At 38.0% G+C, this 18,694-nt stretch overlaps 2 protein-coding genes across 2 annotated transcripts; both read right to left on the bottom strand.

The window, feature by feature from the left end:
* Positions 1 to 721: 721 nt before the first annotated feature.
* LOC110224488 lies at positions 722 to 2,284 on the bottom strand. Its single transcript, XM_021010584.1, has 3 exons — positions 1,669 to 2,284; positions 889 to 1,590; positions 722 to 798 (listed from the first exon to the last, which is right to left on the bottom strand). Exons 1-3 carry the CDS (start codon positions 2,282 to 2,284, stop codon positions 722 to 724), a joined length of 1,395 nt encoding a protein of 464 aa, XP_020866243.1.
* An 11,969-nt stretch (positions 2,285 to 14,253) lies between these two features.
* Positions 14,254 to 15,722, bottom strand: LOC110224539. Its single transcript, XM_021010703.1, has 2 exons — positions 15,451 to 15,722; positions 14,254 to 15,169 (listed from the first exon to the last, which is right to left on the bottom strand). The coding sequence occupies exons 1-2, from the start codon at positions 15,689 to 15,691 to the stop codon at positions 14,370 to 14,372; spliced, it is 1,041 nt and encodes a 346-aa protein (XP_020866362.1). The 5' UTR covers positions 15,692 to 15,722; the 3' UTR covers positions 14,254 to 14,369.
* Positions 15,723 to 18,694: the final 2,972 nt, after the last annotated feature.

The following is an 18,694-nucleotide window of genomic DNA, read 5'->3' as shown; positions in this document are numbered from 1 at the left end:
AGCCGAGGATAGCTCGGATTCAACCACAGCGAGTTCGGCAGCAACTTCGCTCCTCTCGCTCTCGAACGAAACTCTTCTAGTCTCTAGTTCCTTAATCAGGTCTAGATTGCTCTTTAGTTCGGCTCGATCGGTTAGAAGTTTAGTCCAGACCTCTTCGTCCTTGATGAACTTCGTAACAGATTGAATAAGTTGCCTACCGAATCCCCTCATCTCTTCTCGAGCGTTATGTTTGGCTTCAGCGATATCGCGAGCCCTGTTCCTAGTTAAAAGCTTGATCTCTTGATTCGCCTCTTCGAACAAAGCCGTAGTCTCTTCTAGCTCAGCCTCCAAACGAAGAGCATTAGACCTCGCAGAATCTCTTTTAGCATTCGAAATTCTGATGCGTTGCTCGTTAGCTACTAGAGTTTTCTTCATGTTCTCAAAAGATGACTCGAGTGCTTTTGCCCGCTAAAGTTGCTCAGACTAGGTGACTAATCTAAGTTCATCAACCTCCTTCTTAGCCTTTGCGGTCTCTCTCTTCGCTTGGTGAAGAAGGTTCTCATAATGGAAGATCATTCCATTAGTCTCCATAAACGCTTTCGGATTAAAAAAAAAAAACAACAACGTGTCATTAAGACAAAAAGTTTTTTACCTAAGAAAGAGGGATTGCCATAATCTAAAAGATCCGAACCAAGGATAGGTAGCAGACTCGATTAGCGAACATCTGACGGATTTCCGGCCTCTAAACCGAAAAAGGAGGAAGGGACACCCCTTCCCTGGTTTGGAAACTTCGGAAGATGTCGCCAATCTCTTCTCCACCTATGAAGCAGAGGAGAATAGCAGATTGATAAAATAAGCTACAATCCGTAACAAGTCTTGCTAATGCTCGCTTTCTAAGTAAAAACTTACCTGAAATCGAAGCGGGTAAAGGATTTTGAGTCCTAACACTCAGTCCTTGAGATAGGGGAGCCTCCGGTCTCGGCTCATCGATTTCCTCTGGAATTACTCTGTCTCCCGGAAGAGGGAGCTCAGAGTCTAAAGGTTCTGAAGAGGGAAAAACAGAATGCAGAGGGCTAGGGACTCGTGGCGGAGAACTTAATCTCACGGTTTTGAGTCTCTCGTTTGATAGAGTATCAGAATCTGAAGCCTTCCTCTTTGTACAAGGAGAGGAAGTTACTTCTCCCTCTTGCTCTTGTTCGGAAGGGCAAATTGCGGTGGCGACTGGAGGGTCATTAAGAATCTCGGCTCCATGAACATCCACCGCAATTGACAGGGCCGCTTCTAATGATCCATCATCAACCAAGAGGGTCTTCCTGTGGAAGTTACTAACCTTGGAGATTGCGGCTATCCGCTTCTTTCTCCCTATTTCGGATAACTGATCCTTAAGAGCCTTGGTTTCGGCTTGCATTTTTCTTTTATCTCGAGCATTCAGGCTCGAGACGTCTTTCTCTTCGGGAGGAGGATCGAGGGGGTGAGTCTGACCGTCTTTGATGGCGAGCCCCGTTTTATGAATGCGTTGAAGGGTGAAAGATTTCCAATTTGTTTCACCCTCAGAAACAATTCGAAAGAAAGACAAGAAGTCAACAGTTGGGAGGGGGATCGTCTGGTTCCCTGAAACAAAGTGCTGAGTTAAGAATTCTATCTCTTTTACACAATACAGTGGAAAGTAATAAAGGTTGGATTTCTAACCAAGTTTAGCCGACCAATTGGCGAGAAGAAGACCGGAAAGGCCTTGAACGGAATGGGGATTGACTCGGAAAAAGAACCAGTATTTCCTCCAAGACCCGTCATTCGAGGGCATTTCGTCGATCAGGTTACGGTCAAGAATAGGGTTCATAGAAAAAATACCCGCTGCTGCGGATTCACGGGCTCGAAATAGCCCTAAGAGTTCGCTAGTGGTGAGGAAAAACCCTGCTTCTGCCCAAACAGTCAGGGTGCTCAGAACGTATCGAAGAAAGTTGGGAGCCATTTGGGGAAAGGCAATCCCTAGGTGGAGGAGGTACAATAGAAGAACTTCCGGTATGGGAAAAAACAAACCGCAACCTTTGAAATAGACTTCGTACGCACAACAGTAACCCTCTCGCACCACTTCCGGAGACTCGTTGGGTCTAGGAAGAGAGAATTCAATTTCCTGAGGGATGTTACAAAGGCGGCGAAGAGCGCCAAGGGAAGCAGGGGTCGACTGAGACCTGAAATGCGGACCAAATTTGTCTCCTCTTTGGGTGAAGACTTCGTCCCCTCTGGGAACAGGGATTCCTTGACTGTCATCTTCGTTGTCCGAAACATAGACGGCTGGGGAAGACATTTTTTTACTAAGAGATTTCGCTTTTTCTGGTTTGGTAAAAGTTTTTAGGGGTAAATGTACGCTGCTGTAAAAGCCGTCGTTCCATTTAACCTTATTTAGCAGAAAACCGCCTCGAGAATATTGGGAAGTGGGATAGTTTTCCCCGCAGTATTAATATAAAATTAGAAAATTAATGATGACGGTTGTCAGGGATATCAAATCATTTGATTATCCGAGATCGGCGTAATAACGTAAAACATGGAATAATTCCAGAATGTTAAAGATCTTGAGTCATTAATTACTGTTTACTTAAGTCTTCCAAGCCGAGCACATAGCTCGCAAGACTTGGGGGGCTAAATGTTGGGGTCGGATCCCACACATTTTTGGTAGGATCCAGTTGGATCTGTCCACGTCATTATTACATAATAATCCTCTTGGAATTAAAGATATTTTGTTATGAGAATCGAGCTTAATCTGTCGGGAGTTCGATTCAGTTTACTAAAAGAGTTCGATCTTTACCAGTACGGAGTTCTCTCTTGTTCAACATACAGTTCGCATAGAGAAAGGCCAAAGCGAGGAGAATATTGTTCGAGGCTCGCGGCAGCGTCAAGACGCGGGAGTTCGGAGTCAACAAGAAAGAGTTCGGAAGATCCACGCGAAGCCCAAGATAGTTCAAATTCAAGCCGTTTCGGTCAAAATGTAACTTACATGATTAATGCTGATCAACGCGATTATAAGCAGTAAATGACGGCATTGATCATGTTTTCTCTATAAAAACAACCTCAAACGCATGTGTTTGAGAAGGACGAATCTCATTACTGATTACTTCTAAACAATACAATACTTCTTTCTCTCTTTACTATTTTCGCAAGGCATTTTGCACTTCATCTTTCTTCAAATTTCTTTACTCGTTTTCTTGGTTGTTTTCCTTTTCAAATTCTCATATTTATTTCCTGATTTAACAAGAGTTTTTCTCCACAAAAATACTTAAAGATAATCGAGTGTGAATCCTACATCCACACATACCTTTATCCTCCGACGCCGGATAGCTTGTTGACGTTGGATTCGTTCAGCTCAATGTTCTTGGGGATAGACTTTGGTGTTTCTGATGCGCCTTCGGAAGGTAATGCCTCGCGCGAATCTGACTGTGTTGTGTTTATGCTGACAAAATATGGGATTCCTAGGCAAGCGCTGGCTTACAACATGGTGTCGCCCGATGTCGAATTTGCTACGCCACCTAGTCCGCCAACCCTGAACTTTGTTGAAATCTCGTCGGATAGTGAGTTATCTAATGCGGATGAGTTGGGTAGTGGGGTGCCATTTTCCAAAAGTGTGAAAACCGAGATGTCGAGGATGTCTATTTCGCCAAGGAGATTTGCTAGTAGGACTTGGTATGATGGGTATGATGGAGCTACTAGTTAGATGCTCCATATGAGTTCTGAGGATGAAGAAGTTGACGAAGACGTGGGTGAAGAAGTGTCGGATCTGATGTTTGAGTGTGCCCCGGGTACTCAGCCACCAGTTGATGAGCCGGGAGTGTTGTTTCCTCCGGATGAGTCGATTCGTGAGCCGGTGACTTTGGAATCTAGTTCCATAGCTACGATGATTGAGAACATGATTGTTGTGGGTACCCTTGGTATTGAGCCAATCCGACCACCCGAAGGTATACCCATTTGGAATGAAAAGATAAGGAGATCCGCGAATAGAACCGTTGTGACTGAGATAGAGCGTGAGGATGGACGTAGGTCCGAACCTTATAGTGTAATGTCGTTTTGCTTCACTTGCGGCCAAGATGGTCATTACCCGAGAGCTTGTCCTTATGTTTGTCACTATCATCCTTATGCTCGCCCGTACGTGATCTGTTATGAGTGTGGAGGTGAAGGTTATTACGCGACCGTGTGTCCAAGGAAGCGTCCAGAGAATCCCGGTCCGTCAAGCCCAAGCCCGAGTACGTTCGCGTAGAAGAAGAAAAACCTTAGTATTAACTAGGATTACCCTAAACCTTCAAACCGTTAGGTTCCAGCGAGGTAAGTAAGGGTTCTAACTCAGTGTATGATTCCTTGTTGCATTTCATTCTAGCATTGCATTTTAGGATTGTACTATATTGGTTTGTAATCTCTTCGGCGAAAAGTGTGAGAGCAAGTGTGTAGTGGTTATAAATCCGAAATTGTAAGAAAATTTGAATGGGTATGTGTAAACCCACCGTTGTAAGAAAAAATGTATGATATGAATGTAAGATATGTTTATGGATTGAACAAAGTCTTATCGTTGGATAACTTTGTGTGTTGTGTTGTGTTGTGTTGTGATGAGGAATAATGTGGTGATGAGATGCGGAAAAGTATTGTGATGTGTGAATGAATATGGAAGTATAAAAGAGAAATTTTGTGTTGTGATGTTTATTTTATCGAGTCAAAAATAAGAGTCGCCCTTCTACCTTAGGATAAACCAAGTTGTTCCAACGTGGGATTTAAGTAGATGGGAATGTTAGGACTAACCTTGTTTGGTGATGTAGATGTCGTCGCGACATACTAGGCTTCGGGGTGGACGACCGTGGAGATTTTCGTCGAGTGCTAGACCAAGTAACAATCTGTACGGGAATAATGATGGTAGTTCTGAAGATTCTGTGATTCCATCGGATTATGTGAGGCGAATGTTGGAGGGGTCTCAATCGGAATCTTCCATGGCTATGAGTCCTTCAGTGACCTCGATTGAATCCATTCCTACGAGGGAGATGGAAGGATCGGACAGTTCCGTCGAGACTGACCCGCGGGAAGATCTTGATGAGTTTGAGGATGACGATGTCGAGACTAGTGCAGAGTCTGACGAAGTCGTGCCTTTGGTTGCTTTGGGCGGAAGTTTCGAGAATGTTCTGATCACTGACTTTGTTGTACTTTCCGACGATTCTGATGGTGATTCTTCGGAAGAGTCTAAAGAGCAGATGGCGATTGGTTTTCTCTTTGGAGATAGTGAGATTGATGAGCCTATGTGGGAAGTCCCAGATGGAGTTCTGTATGAGTTTAACTCGGATGATTCGTGGTAGCCAGGAGTTCACGCAAATCCGTACCTTTATCCTCCAACGCCGGATAGCTTGTTGACGTTAGATTCGTTCAGCTCAATGTCCTTGGGGACAGACTTTGGTGTTTCTGATGCGCCTTCAGAAGGTAATGCATCGCGCGATTCTGATTGTGTTGTGGTTATACCGACATAATATAGGATTACTAGGCAAGCGCTGGCTTACAACATGGTGTCGCCCGATGTCGAATTTGCTACGCCACCTAGTCCGCCAACCCTAAACTTTGCTGAAATCTCGTCGGATAGTGAGTTATCTGATGCGGATGAGTTGGGTAGTGGGGTGCCATTTTCGAAAAGTGTGAAAACCGAGATATCGAGGATGTCTATTTCGCCAAAGAGATTTGCGAGTAGGACTTGGTATGATGGGTATGATGGAGCTACTAGTGAGATGTTCCATATTAGTTCTGAAGATGAAGAAGTTGACGAAGAAGTGGATGAAGAAGTGCCGGATCCGACGTTTGAGTGTGACACCTTACCGGATACTCTGCCACTTGTTGAAGAGCCGGGAGTGTTGTTTCCTCCGGATGAGTCGATTCGTGAGCCGGTGACTTTGGGATCTAGTTCCATGGCTACGATATTTGAGAACATGATTGCTGCGGGTACCCTTGGTATTGAGCCGATCCGACCACCTGAAGGTATACCAGTTTGGAATGAAAGGATAAGAAAATCCGTGGATAGCACCGTTGTGACTGAGATAGAGCGTGAGGATGGACGTAGGTCCGAACCTTATAGTGTGACGCCGTTTTGGTTCACTTGCGGCCAAGATGGTCATTACCCCAAAGCTTGTCTTTATGTTCGTCACTATCATCCTTATGCTCGCCCGTACGTGATCTGTTATGAGTGTGGAGGTGAAGGTCATTATGCAACCGTGTGTCCAATAAAGCGTCCAGAGAACCCCGGTCCGTCAAGCCCAAGCCCGAGTACGTCCGCGAAGAGGAAGAAATACCTTAGTATTAACTAGGATTACCCTAAACCTTCGAACCGTTAGCTTCCGGCGAGGTAAGTAAGGGTTCTAACTCAGTGTATGATTTTGTGTTGCATTTCATTCTAGCATTGCATTTTAGGATTGTACTATATTGGTTTGTAATCTCTTCGACGAAAAGTATGGGAGCAAGTGTGTAGTGGTTATAAATTCGCAATTATAAGAAAGTTTGAATGGGTATGTGTAAACCCACCATTGTAAGAAAGAATGTATGATATGAATGTAAGATATGTTTATGGATTGAACAAAGTCTTATCACTGGATAACTTTGTGTGTTGTGTTGTGTTATGTTGTGAAGAGGAAAAATGTGGTGATGAGATGCTGAAAAGTATTGTGATGTGTGAATGTACATGGAAGTACAAAAGAGAAATTTTGTGTTGTGATGTTTATTTTATGGAGTTAAAAATAAGAGTCGCACTTCTACCTTAGGATAAACCAAGTTGTTCCAACGTGGGAATTTTAGGACTAACCTTATTTTGGTGATGCAGAATTCGTCGCGACATACTAGGCTTTGGAGTACACGACCGTGGGGATTTTCGTCGAGTGCTGGACCAAGTAACAATCTTTACGGGAATAATGACGGTAGTTCTGACGATTATGTGATTCTGTCGGAACATGTGAGGTAAATGTTGGAGGGGTCTCAATCGAAGTATTTCATGGCTACGAGTCCTCCAGTGTTCTCGATTGAATCCATTCTTACGAGGGAGATGGAAAGATTGGACAGTTTCGTCGAGACTGACCCGTCAGAAGATCTTGATGAGTTTGAGGATGACGATGTCGAGACTAGTGCGGAGTCTGATGAAGTCTTGCCTTTGGTTGCTTTGGGAGGAAATTTTGGGAATGTTTCAATCACTGACTTTGTTGTGCTTTCCAACGATTTTGATGGTGATTCTTCGGTAGAGTCTGAAGAGCAGATGGCGACTGGTTTTCTCTTTGGAGATAGTGAGATTGATTAGCCTATTTGGGAAGGCCCAGATGGAGTTCTGTATGAGTTTAACTCTGATGATTCGTGGCAGCCAGGAGTTCACCCGAATCCGTACCATTATCCTCCGACGCCGGATAGCTTGTTGCTGTTGGATTCATTCAGCTCAATGTCCTTGGGGACAGACTTTGGTGTTTCTGATGCGCCTTCAGAAGGTAATGCCTCGTACGATTGTGACTGTGTTGTGTTTATGCCGGCAGAATATGGGATTCCTAGGCATGCGCTGGCTTACAACATGGTGTTACCCGATGTCAAATTTGCTACGCCACCTAGTCCGCCAACTCTGAACTTTGTTGAGATCTCGTCGGATAGTGAGTTATCCGATGCGGATGAGTTGGGTAATGGGGAACCATTTTCCAACTGTGTTAAGAGCGAGATGCCGAGGATGTCTATTTTGCCAAGGAGATTTGCGAGTAGGACTTGGTATGATGGGTATGATGGAGCTACTAGTGAAATGTTCCATATGAGTTCTGAGGATGAAGGAGTTGACGAAGAAGTGGATGAAGAAGTGCCGGATCCGACGTTTGAGTGTGAGACCTTACCAGATACTCTGCCACCTGTTGAGGAGCCGAGAGTGTTGTTTCCTATAGATGAGTCAATTCGTGAGCCGATGACTTTGGGATCTAGTTTCATGGCTACGATGATTGAGAACATGATTGATGTGGGTAGCCATATTATTGAGTCGATCCGACCACCAGAAGGTATGCCCGTTTGGAATGAAAGGATAAGGAGATCCACGGATAGAACCATTGTGACTGAGATGGAGCGTGAGGATGAACGTAGGTCCGAACCTTATAGTATGACGCCGTTTTGCTTCACTTGCGGCCAAGATGGTCATTACCCGGGACCTTGTCCTTATGTTTGTCACTATCATCCTTATGCTCGCCCGTACGTGATCTGTTATGAGTGTAGAGGTGAAGGTCATTATGCCACCGTGTGTCCAAAGAAGCGTCCAGAGAATCCCGGTCTATCAAGCCCAAGCCCGATTACATCCTCGAAGAAGAAGAAAAACCTTAGTATTAACTAGGATTACCCTAAACCTTCAAATCGTTGAGTTCGGACGAGGTAAGTAAGGGTTTTAAGTCATTGTATGATTCTGTGTTGCATTTCATTCTAGCATTGTATTTTAGGATTGTACTATATCGGTTTGTAATCTCTTCGGCGAAAAGTATGGGAGCAAGTGTGTAGTGATTATAAATCCGCAATTGTAAGATAGTTTGAATGGGTATGTGTAAACCCACCGTTGTAAGAAAGAATGTATGATATGAATGTAAGATATGTTTATGGATTGAACAAAGTCCTATTGTTAGATAACTTTGTGTGTTGTGTTGTGTTGTATTGTGTTGTGTTGTAAAGAGGAAAAATGTGGTGATGAGATGCGGAAAAGTATTGTGATGTGTGAATGTACATGGAAGTACAAAAGAGAAATTTTGTGTTGTGATGTTTATTTAATCATCTATGAAAAAATGATGTGTGTGGTTAAGAAAACTTTCAAAAATGTGGAAAGTGTTTGAAAGAATTTAAATTTATCTATGTGGGATAACTAAATTGGTATTGTGATGTTTAAGTAGTGGCGAAATTCTTGAGATTAAATGATCAAGTATGAAATCGTGTAAGGAAAAGGAGAGGAACCGGATCAAGTGAAGGATTGTGGGTTTACCTTAATGCGTTGTTTTGTGTTCAACTCGAGAAATGTTGATCTTAGAGAATGAGTATAGATCCAAGTGTTAAATCTGCGAGAGATTTAAACTTGAGTTTGTGATTGATCATGAGGTTAGGATCGGTACACGGAGATAAAAATGATGGGCATTGGAGTTGAAGATTCATCCAAGGAAGAGAGAAGAAAAAGCCTTGTATGATTTTCGAAATTCACCAGATAAAGAGTTAAGAGTGTTTGAGAAATTCGTTTGATTATAGAATTTGAGTTCCATGAATCATTTTGGAGATAATCAGTAAGGATTAGAGAGGATCCAAAACCGAAAACTTTGGGAAAAAGGGTAGAACTCCGATTTGATTAAGCTGAAAAGTTTAAAGGATTGGAGTAGAAAAGGAACTCAATGTTGAAGAGTTGAAAGGAGAAAGCTTTTACTGAAGTTAGGAACGTTGACGATTTCTCTGATTGGGAATTCGAGACGAATTCCAATGAGAGGGGGTGAATGTAGTAACCCGTATTTTGACATAAGAACGGTCGGGACGGACGGACGTGAAGTCGCGGTCCAGACTAAAATTTTGAGGTTATGAAAAAGAGTTCGGCTTTTGTTAGTAATGATCAGAAGCATGAAAGGGAACTTAAACATCAAGGAAAAATAATATCTATCAAGAAAAAATTGTTTCGGTATGAGAAAAGCTTGTCGTGGATCGACCGGTGAGCGGTACACTGTGTTCGATAATTTTAGAAATTTAAAGGAGGTCATAATAAGTCGGGGGAAGATATTATGATCGTTAAAGGTTGTACAGAATGTTGAGTAAAATTATTTACTTGACAAAAATAGTTTTCGGTCGCGATCGGGTGTTGTTGAAGGATCGGACCAAGGGTAATCCGTGTCGTATTGAGCGAACGGAGTTAAGAAAATTCATCGGATGGAAGAGGTGAATTTTTGGAGGCCAAATCTCGAGAAAGATTTTTGGAGACAACATCCCCTGATTTTAGGGATTTGTTTTATGTGTAGTCGTCGTCGGAAAAGAATTGCCGCCATTTGTCGTAAGCGATGCGACATGGGTAGAGGCTCTCCGCCAATCAGAGAAAACGATTTGACGAGAGTATGGTTGTTCCGCCATTTGTCGTAAGCGATGCGACATAGGTAGAGGCTTTCCGCCAATCGGAGGAAACGATTTGACGAGAGTATGGTTGTTCTGCCATTTGTCGTAAGCGATGCGACATGGGTAGAAGCTCTCCACCAATCAAAGAAAACGATTTGACGAGAGTATGGTTGTTCCGCCATTTGTCGTAAGTGATGCGACATGGATAGAGGCTCTCCGCCAATCGGAGGAAACGATTTGACGAGAGTATGGTTGTTCCGCCATTTGTCGTAAGTGATGCGACATGGGTAGAGGCTCTCCGCCAATCGGAGGAAACGATTTGACGGGAGTATGGATGTTCCGCCATTTGTCGTAAGCGACGTGACAAGGGTTGAAGCTCACCGCCAATCAGGAGAACCGATTTGACGAGGGTATAACGCCGTCGCCATTTGTCACGAGCAATGTGATGAGGGTTGGAGCGCTCCGCCATGTATCGCCGGAGGCGCGACATGTGTCTGCCATGCGCTAACCTTCCTCCCCTATAAATACCGTGGCTTCAAGGCTTGAGGCATTCACTCCAAAACGAAGAGAGTTCTTGAGAGAGCTCTCTGAAGCTTTCCGGAGAAGTGCTGCCTGACCGCTGAGAAGCCGACGGAGGGAGGATGAGGACGAGTTTCCGGAGAGTGCACCAGTCTCCGTGAGCAAGTCCGTGGACGAGTTCCGGGAGAAGAAGAAGTTTCCGAGAACCATTCCGAAGTTGAAGATTTTTGATCTAGTCGAGAGCCGCTGAGACATCACATGACATCACACATTTCCTTTCGTTAATCACAGTGAGTTCCGAAGCGTGTTTGGTGGCACATGATTTTCTTTACTTGCTTGATTGTTTGTTGATTGTTTGATTGGTTGTTGTTGATTATTGTTGTTATCTTGGTCGATAATCGTAGAACTAATGCGGATTTATAGTTCATCTTCTTCAAATCATTGGCCGTCTTCTTTCTCCACTAAGAAAGTGATTAATGTTCATCCACTCACCTTCTTCAAATCTCTATAGAATCTGATTTTTTTTTAGATCTAGCAGTTATTTTTGATTTGTAATTTTGTTTGTTAATTTGATTGTAGGTATGATTGTGAATGAAAGGAAGAGAGAGTGTCCCAGAGAAAACGGAGAAGAATGTGAATGATCGGTTTCATGTTTTCTTATACTATTCTCTCTGCCTTTGCATCAGATTATCTTTCTTTGATAAAAAATAACTCTGCAATTTATCTATCTTTTTCTAATTCGAATTTATTTTGCAGATTTCCATAGCACACAAAAATAAAATAATAATATATTTTAAAATTAAACTATAGTTGTAGCCCTGCATAGCATGGACCAAAATACTAGTGTATCTGATAAATACATTACTATTTTTATAAAAATGTTTTCATTAAATTGCTTTCTGTAAGTATGATAACTAACACTATTTTATATAATTAATTTGTTTTGATAATATGTTTGGTACACAAAATATAACAAAATATTTACCTATTCACATGGTCAATTCTGGGCTGAGCAAGATGAAGTTTGGACATAGGGATCCCATAATTTTGTGGTCCATCACATGTATTAATTAATTAATATGCCTCAAAACGTTTTTTCAACGCAAAATAAGTCCCTAATTTGTTTAAGTTTTGATATTTGCTTTCATCTTTCTAAAATGATCCTTTTTTCCTTCTTTTTTTTGCTGTAAAAAATAAAGAACTAAAACATTATTAGCAAGGGTCAATTTGGTGTATAACCATAATTGATAATGAAATGAAGAATATAGCACCTTATTCAAAAAAATTAACAAAGTAACATAAAAGGTTGGTGAAATGACGAAATTGGTGTAAGGAGAAAGAAACGCCAAAAAAGAGAAAGATAAAGGGATGATGAGCTGGCATAATAGAAGTTATCTCATTGGTTATTTTTTCTCCTTTTTTATTTGTTTTATTCTCATTCATCACTACTAATTTTGTTTATTGAATTAATCTACCATATTTACTTCGTTATGTCTAACAAATACTAAAAAAAAAACACAGATTTTTTTCTTTGTTGAACATGATTTGGATTTTAAAAATCGGAGACGAATTTTTTAAAGAGGTGAATAGACATATATATGATAGAATAGTATACTATATACTATTTACTGTAAAAATAGTGGTGGTGGCTGTAACGGTGGTGGTAGTGATGGTTGTGGTTGTGACGGTGATGATAGTGGTACACAATATCGAGTTAAATACACGACAAGAAAAAAACGCTATACCCTAAAGGATACAATATAGGAAACCCAAACTACTGACCTAAACGCACAACTAATATAAAACATATACATTAAAATATACACTACTAGGATATGACCCGCGGCACACCGCGGGTTAATTATTTAATTTTTTATTTTTATAAATTGATGAATTTATTGTGTATAATATTTTTTGTTGTATACCGCGGGTCACATGCGTTGTATCTAAAATAAAAAATTTTAAGTTGTATTTGTTTTGTTTAGTGTTTAAGATTGTATAATTGTATTTTGATTTGTTATTTATAGGATTTCACCTGTGGTATATTGTCTCGTATTAATATTGACCCAAACCCGTCCAACCATATAATCTAAAATGAAATTAAACATCATTTTGTTATTTTTTTTAATAACACTTTTATTTAAATGTCATATAATTCGAGTTAATTTGAAAGTTGTTTTCAAATAGTTTCCATGTATATTTTTATATTAGTGTGTGTTTTTGGACCAACCCGTAAAAACAATTTATAATTGTATCTTAAATACTAATTAGGATTTCACTCGTGATATACTGTCCCATTTTAGATAATTGTAAAAATTAAAGAAAGATCCGAATGACTCAATTTCGGGTCTGAATAAAATAACGACATGATTAAATGCTCAATTTGTTCTTAAAAATGTTAATATAGATTACACACATATTTTTATTCATCGATTGAGTAATATATGTCCTTTTTAAAAATTTGAATTGTAACATATGCAGAAAAAAAAAAAACTAAAATTTACTAACTATTTATATATTTTATAATAATTTAAAATAATATAAATATAAGATCAAATAAAAGTGAAATAAGAATCATATATTTATGTTTAAATTAGGTAGAGAGGTTTTAGGAAATTAGTGCAAATTTGTTATATTAGCATTAAATCATCATATTTGATTTCTTTATCTATAAAAATCGTGGAGAATATACCATAAATAAAGCGTTTAAATATAGTAATTAGTTGAGAAAGTATATATATTTTAGATTTTATTAATTATTTTCGTTTTTTAATTTTGCCAAAATTTAAGGAAAGATCCGATTGAAGATTTCCGGGTCAAAATTAAACAAATTTGACCCGATTTGGGTATCCCAAAAACTGCTGCAAAAATGTATAGTAGATAAGAACTCAAACGACCAAATTAAACGTATACTGACGAATATGCTATAACCTAACATATACTACTTAGGAAATTCAACCTGCCGAGTTAAATATACACAAAATAAGGCGATTTATTCTAAGAAATACAATATAAGCAAACTAACAAAATGTTGAAACTCTTAATAAGAATGAGAGGTTCACGTGAGTAATAGTAATTTTCTCAAAACCCAAAACATACGTATATAAATAGTTAAAATAAATTTGAAACTTGAAAGTGATGAATTCTTTTTTCTAAAAGAAAATAGAACGTTTGTTTGCTTTATATAGTAAAAAACTTTATCATTTTACTTATATATTTGTTTCGAGTTAAATTAGTTTGTTTCAAAAATATTCAAAACATAGTATAAACAGAAAAAAATCTATGCTTTTTAAGTGAAATTACAAAATTTTAAAAAAATCATATGAAGAAACCTGAAGTAAATATAAAATAAGTGGGGAAGAAAAGTAAAAGAAGAGAATAAGAGAGAGATTGAGAAATCATAGAAGAAATAGGAAGACGACCAAAAAAAAAGATGCGTGAATTCTAAAAAGGGTAAAAACCGTCATTAATACATATAATACAAGGAATATCATACATACATATAATATAAGTAGTTTTTTTGCCTCCAATTTCCCTATTAGGAATTTTGTTTATTTTGTATATATTATGATGGTTATGTGACACCTATAAAATTAAGAGATGAACTATTTCTAATATAAATTTGATTGAATACAGTGAAATAATTTGTTTAAATTAGGTTATGCACCTAGTAAATTTGTGTACAAACCTCCAAATGCCTCCATTAATTCATACATATTTTGATCTATTATTATCGTTTTTGTATTAAGTTTTTAATACAATTTTATTTTGAATAAATAATAAAATTTTCTTTATTTTCTGCAAAAGATTCCAACACCACTGCTCGATCCACCGGTGCAATCAACAGTGTTTTGATTCAGCAACAATGGCTCTATCTTGTCCAAACTTCTTGAGCCATCCGAGTAAACACAAGCATTACAACTTGTTTCAAGAAGTGACCCCGTTCGGTATTTATCTTCTCCACCAACAACCGGCATAGCCACGCCAGGTTTCGCCGGATTCTTGAAATCTTCTCTATACGTTCTTCCTAAAACACCCTCCACGTTCGAGGACAACTTCAAGAACCGGAACTGAACCTCAAGATGAGCAAAACAGTCATTCTCCGGTCTCCCGTATTTATGGATTATGTCGTCTTCTTTTGTTACCGGAACCACATTGACCCAAATCTCAGCAATGTCTTGTAACGTGACCAATACGGAGTTTATGTCTGAAGTTCTCTCGATTTTTATATACTCTCCTGAAGGACTCCACACTGATGAATCTCCTTTTGGTAAAGAGATCTCTTTTCCCTCGTAGGAAAGACTTAGATGGTCGACTTGGTGATCCCATTTCGCGGCTTTTGTAGCCTCGAGTGAGAAGGTTTTGCTCTTGGGGCCAAAGATTAGACCCAAGGATTGGATCCACGTAAAGTCTCTTGCCCTACCAGAAGGTCTAAGACCAATGAAACGTGCATTGACTTGGAAGTCAACGTCGGAGACGAGTGCAAAATGCTCATCACGTTTGCCGTGAAAGTAGAACACGATGCCGTCTCCGCCGATGAAACGTGGGTCTAAGCATGCTGATCCTTTGCCGTTGCAATTAGGCTTCCTATCTGTTACATAAAATGATAATTATATTCAGTAAGTCATCTTTAATATTAAGAAAATTTCATTAAGAGTTTCGTTTTTGGTATTTTTTCACATATAAAAATAATAATGTAAAGATATATCATATATTTTATATGTAAGTTTGCCTCCCCAATTAATAAGCTAAAATAATATGAATAAAACTGAAATTTAATTTAAAAAATGTCTTCTAGATCTAACAATATAAAATGATATTTTTGTAAAATAGAAATAAAATTTTAAAACAGAAAGAGTAATGGTACTTTACTTCGGCAAGTGGCTTTGCAAATAGGGTTAAAGCAATCGATGACACAAGCCTTGGTGCTGCCATTGGGAGGGGAAAACGAAGGGCATTGCTTGGGGCAAGTTTGCTTCTTAAGGAAACATGGACTCTTCCTTTGGACACATGTCTTTGTTTCCGAGGCTGCTTCTAGTTGTGCAATGAACGTAAACGCATAGATCAGCACCACCAATCCAATGTAAAACATATTTTTTAGATCTCCCTTCATTGTTTTTTTTTACTTCTCTTGGGAAATGAATTATTGAATCCTCATATGACCTCTTTTTATAGGAAGCATGCATACTTGGCAAGTTGGAATTTTCTTGAATACTTTTAATAATTCCGTTGTAAGTACTATGTACACACCGACACAAACATACGCACGTTACTTTCTTCTAAACGAAATCTTAATATGTTTTATTGTAAAGTCAATTCTCTAAGATATGTTTATTGTTTCATTCCGACATTACTTTTTTCGAAAAAGGTTTAAGAAAAAAAGTAATGCGGCATTACCACATCGAGTTTTTCGGGGTTATTTTCAATATTTAATTTCCTAGTTGGATTGAATTAATGTATTTCATATGGTAAAGTTCTTGTCTATAGCATACATACGAATTAGTTTGGTGTGCCTTTAGGTCCCTTCCACGACATGACTAGGATGAAGTCAAAGCATATGAAAATCAGAACCTAAGTTTTGTGTTTCATGAATAAAAGACATTCTACAAAAGTCAATGGTTTAACTAGAAGAAATTCTTATCATAAGATCCATCTAAAATTATACATTTTTTTTATAAAGAAAATTAGACATTTTATTATTTTTAATACTCTGTACTAATATTAACATTTCATGTTGATTTTGTGAGTATTTAGAGATAGAAAAATCTTATCGCATTGAGAATATTGATCAATCCTTTAACAAATGTATTTTCTTACTAGGTTTCATTGTATTGTACTTCTTTTATCTGTTAATACGTGTTATTGACTCGGCGTCATTGGGTAAGGTACTTCGCAACTATGCACATGTTCGTGTACATGCGCAATCGCGGATCTAGGGTCAAATATATTTGTTTACTATTAAAGTGGAACTTCGCCAAATCTAATTTAATCACTAATTCACTATTGTTTTGTTTGTTATTCCCCCTGAATTCTTCTTAAGATTATCATCATTTATTCGTAGTCTTTATCAAAAAAAAATCATTTATTCGTAGTCTACATTGTGGGGTAACTAACAAGAAGAAGCCAGAGTTTCAAATTAAAAAGCAAACTCCAAATTGATATTTTCAAAAGAAATGTAGTAAATACTCTAACGTATTATTAACAAACCATGATATTTTGTTTCATTTATCAGATGAATTTTATTTTCGTACAACGAATTCATAATTTGAAGATAAAGTAGGGGCACGTATATATGTTATAATTCCACTAACATATGAGTCCGTGTTAGTTTAAAATGGCATGTGCCATTCTTTTTGACTATGTATTAAAGTTGCTATAGACGTTTGGCAATCGTTTGACTTACCACCGTTCATAAGAAATACGTGTATTTTTTTTTTTTTTTTTTTTTTGGGGCAAAACTTTACGTGTATTTAATTATCGAAAATGGATGGAGTGCGGAAACTATATATAACAAGTCTGACGTACAAAATTTCCCTATTTTTGATTTGTATATATATTAATTTGATTCCTCTTAATTAGATAATTAGGTTAATCACCAAATTATGGATTAATAGTCAATCAATACAGAGAAAAGAAGCATGCAAATAAGTTTTGGTTTTAGTCCACCCACTAAAAAGTAAAACAACTACTCGGCTTTTATTTTTCACTGGACTATTCGATTAGTCAAAACCAAAAAAATTCAGTATTATATTTATTTATAGAAAATAAATGCATGCAATTAATTAAGTATTGGTTTTGATCCAAACGTTACAAAGACCAATTACTCAGTTCTTATCTTTCAATGTGTTATTGAGACAACTAATTAGTCAATACAAGATTACATGTTACAACATTCAGTTAAATTAGAAACTAGAAACAAAATTGTTTATGAACTTACAATGAAAAAAAAAACAAAAATCAGCCCCAAAAAATCACAATTTTGTAACGTGCATGTGGTTCTAACATCCCACACCAAATTACATGTATTTAGACTACGACAATACCAATAAATTCTTTAAAATATACTCCCTCTGTTCCCTTAAATTTGATGTTTTGAGTTTTGCACATAAATTAAGAAAAAATAATTTTTATATTATTTAATTATTTGAGCCAAAGGGCTAGGATCTATTCCTAAAAAATGAGGTCTGTTATGACTATAGATACAATAGTTATAAAAATCACAAAGAAAATATGATAAGACCAGTTCAACTAAATCAACAAACTATGGTTCATAACCCACAAACGATCCTCTTAATGTTAATGGGCTGACTAAACATAAAAGCCCAATAACCTTTCTACTCCAACATTACGATCAAGTCATTTCTTCTTCTTCCCTTGATTGCTCTTCGACTCTGTCTTCTTCATCTTTTCAATCCAAACTCCTTCTTCACCTCTCTTACTAATTTAGTTATTAATCGATTATTTGATTCCAACAATTCCAACAAAATTGCATTGTTATTTTTGATGAAAAGAAAGACAAACTGATGCAAAGGCAGATGTTAAGTGAATAGTGTAAGAAAATACATGAAACCGATCATTCACGTTCTTCCCCGTTTTCTCTGGGACATCTTCTTTTCGTTTCATTCACAATCATACCTGCAATCAAATTAACAAAAGGAAATCACAAATCAAAAATTACTGCTAGATCTTAAAAAATCAGATTCTGCAGTGATTTGAAGATTGTGAGTGGATGAACATGAATCACCTTCTTGTGGCAAAAGAAGACGGCCAAAACGGTGGAAGGTTGGATTGAACAAACGGTGATGATGAAACATGAATGGTTGAAGGTGGTTGTGGAAGAACTGCAAATTTTTTTTTTTGCAGATTCAATGGTCGTTGAGGAAGATGCGTGGAGGAACGATTGTGATAATTGATTGTGATATATATAGTGGTGATTTGTAGAAGAACAGTTGAAAAAAGTGATGAAAGTGGGAAGTTCATATGAAGATCGTGGAAAGCAAAAAAACTCAGATCGTGGATTTTTTTTTAAGTAAAATAAAAATATCGATAAAGAAATATTAAAAACTAAAACAATTGTATTTAAAAATTGAAATGACACGTGTCGCAACTACAATTG

The sequence above is a fragment of the Arabidopsis lyrata genome (genome assembly GCF_000004255.2).
Source record: "Arabidopsis lyrata subsp. lyrata unplaced genomic scaffold ARALYscaffold_1, whole genome shotgun sequence".
Taxonomy (NCBI): domain Eukaryota; kingdom Viridiplantae; phylum Streptophyta; class Magnoliopsida; order Brassicales; family Brassicaceae; genus Arabidopsis; species Arabidopsis lyrata.
This window is presented reverse-complemented; position numbering and strand designations above follow the sequence as displayed.

Bases quoted from the DNA above. Each gene is read 5' to 3' on its own strand.
- LOC110224488 (XM_021010584.1), bottom strand. From the start codon at position 2,284: ATGTCTTCCCCAGCCGTCTATGTTTCGGACAACGAAGATGACAGTCAA. The intron at 1,591-1,668 runs GTTAGAAATCCA...ACTTTGTTTCAG, and splicing joins CAATTGGTCGGCTAAACTTG to GGAACCAGACGATCCCCCTC. The intron at 799-888 runs GTAAGTTTTTAC...TCTGCTTCATAG, and splicing joins TTTACCCGCTTCGATTTCAG to GTGGAGAAGAGATTGGCGAC.
- LOC110224539 (XM_021010703.1), bottom strand. From the start codon at position 15,691: ATGAAGGGAGATCTAAAAAATATGTTTTACATTGGATTGGTGGTGCTG. The intron at 15,170-15,450 runs GTAAAGTACCAT...TTTATGTAACAG, and splicing joins TTGCAAAGCCACTTGCCGAA to ATAGGAAGCCTAATTGCAAC.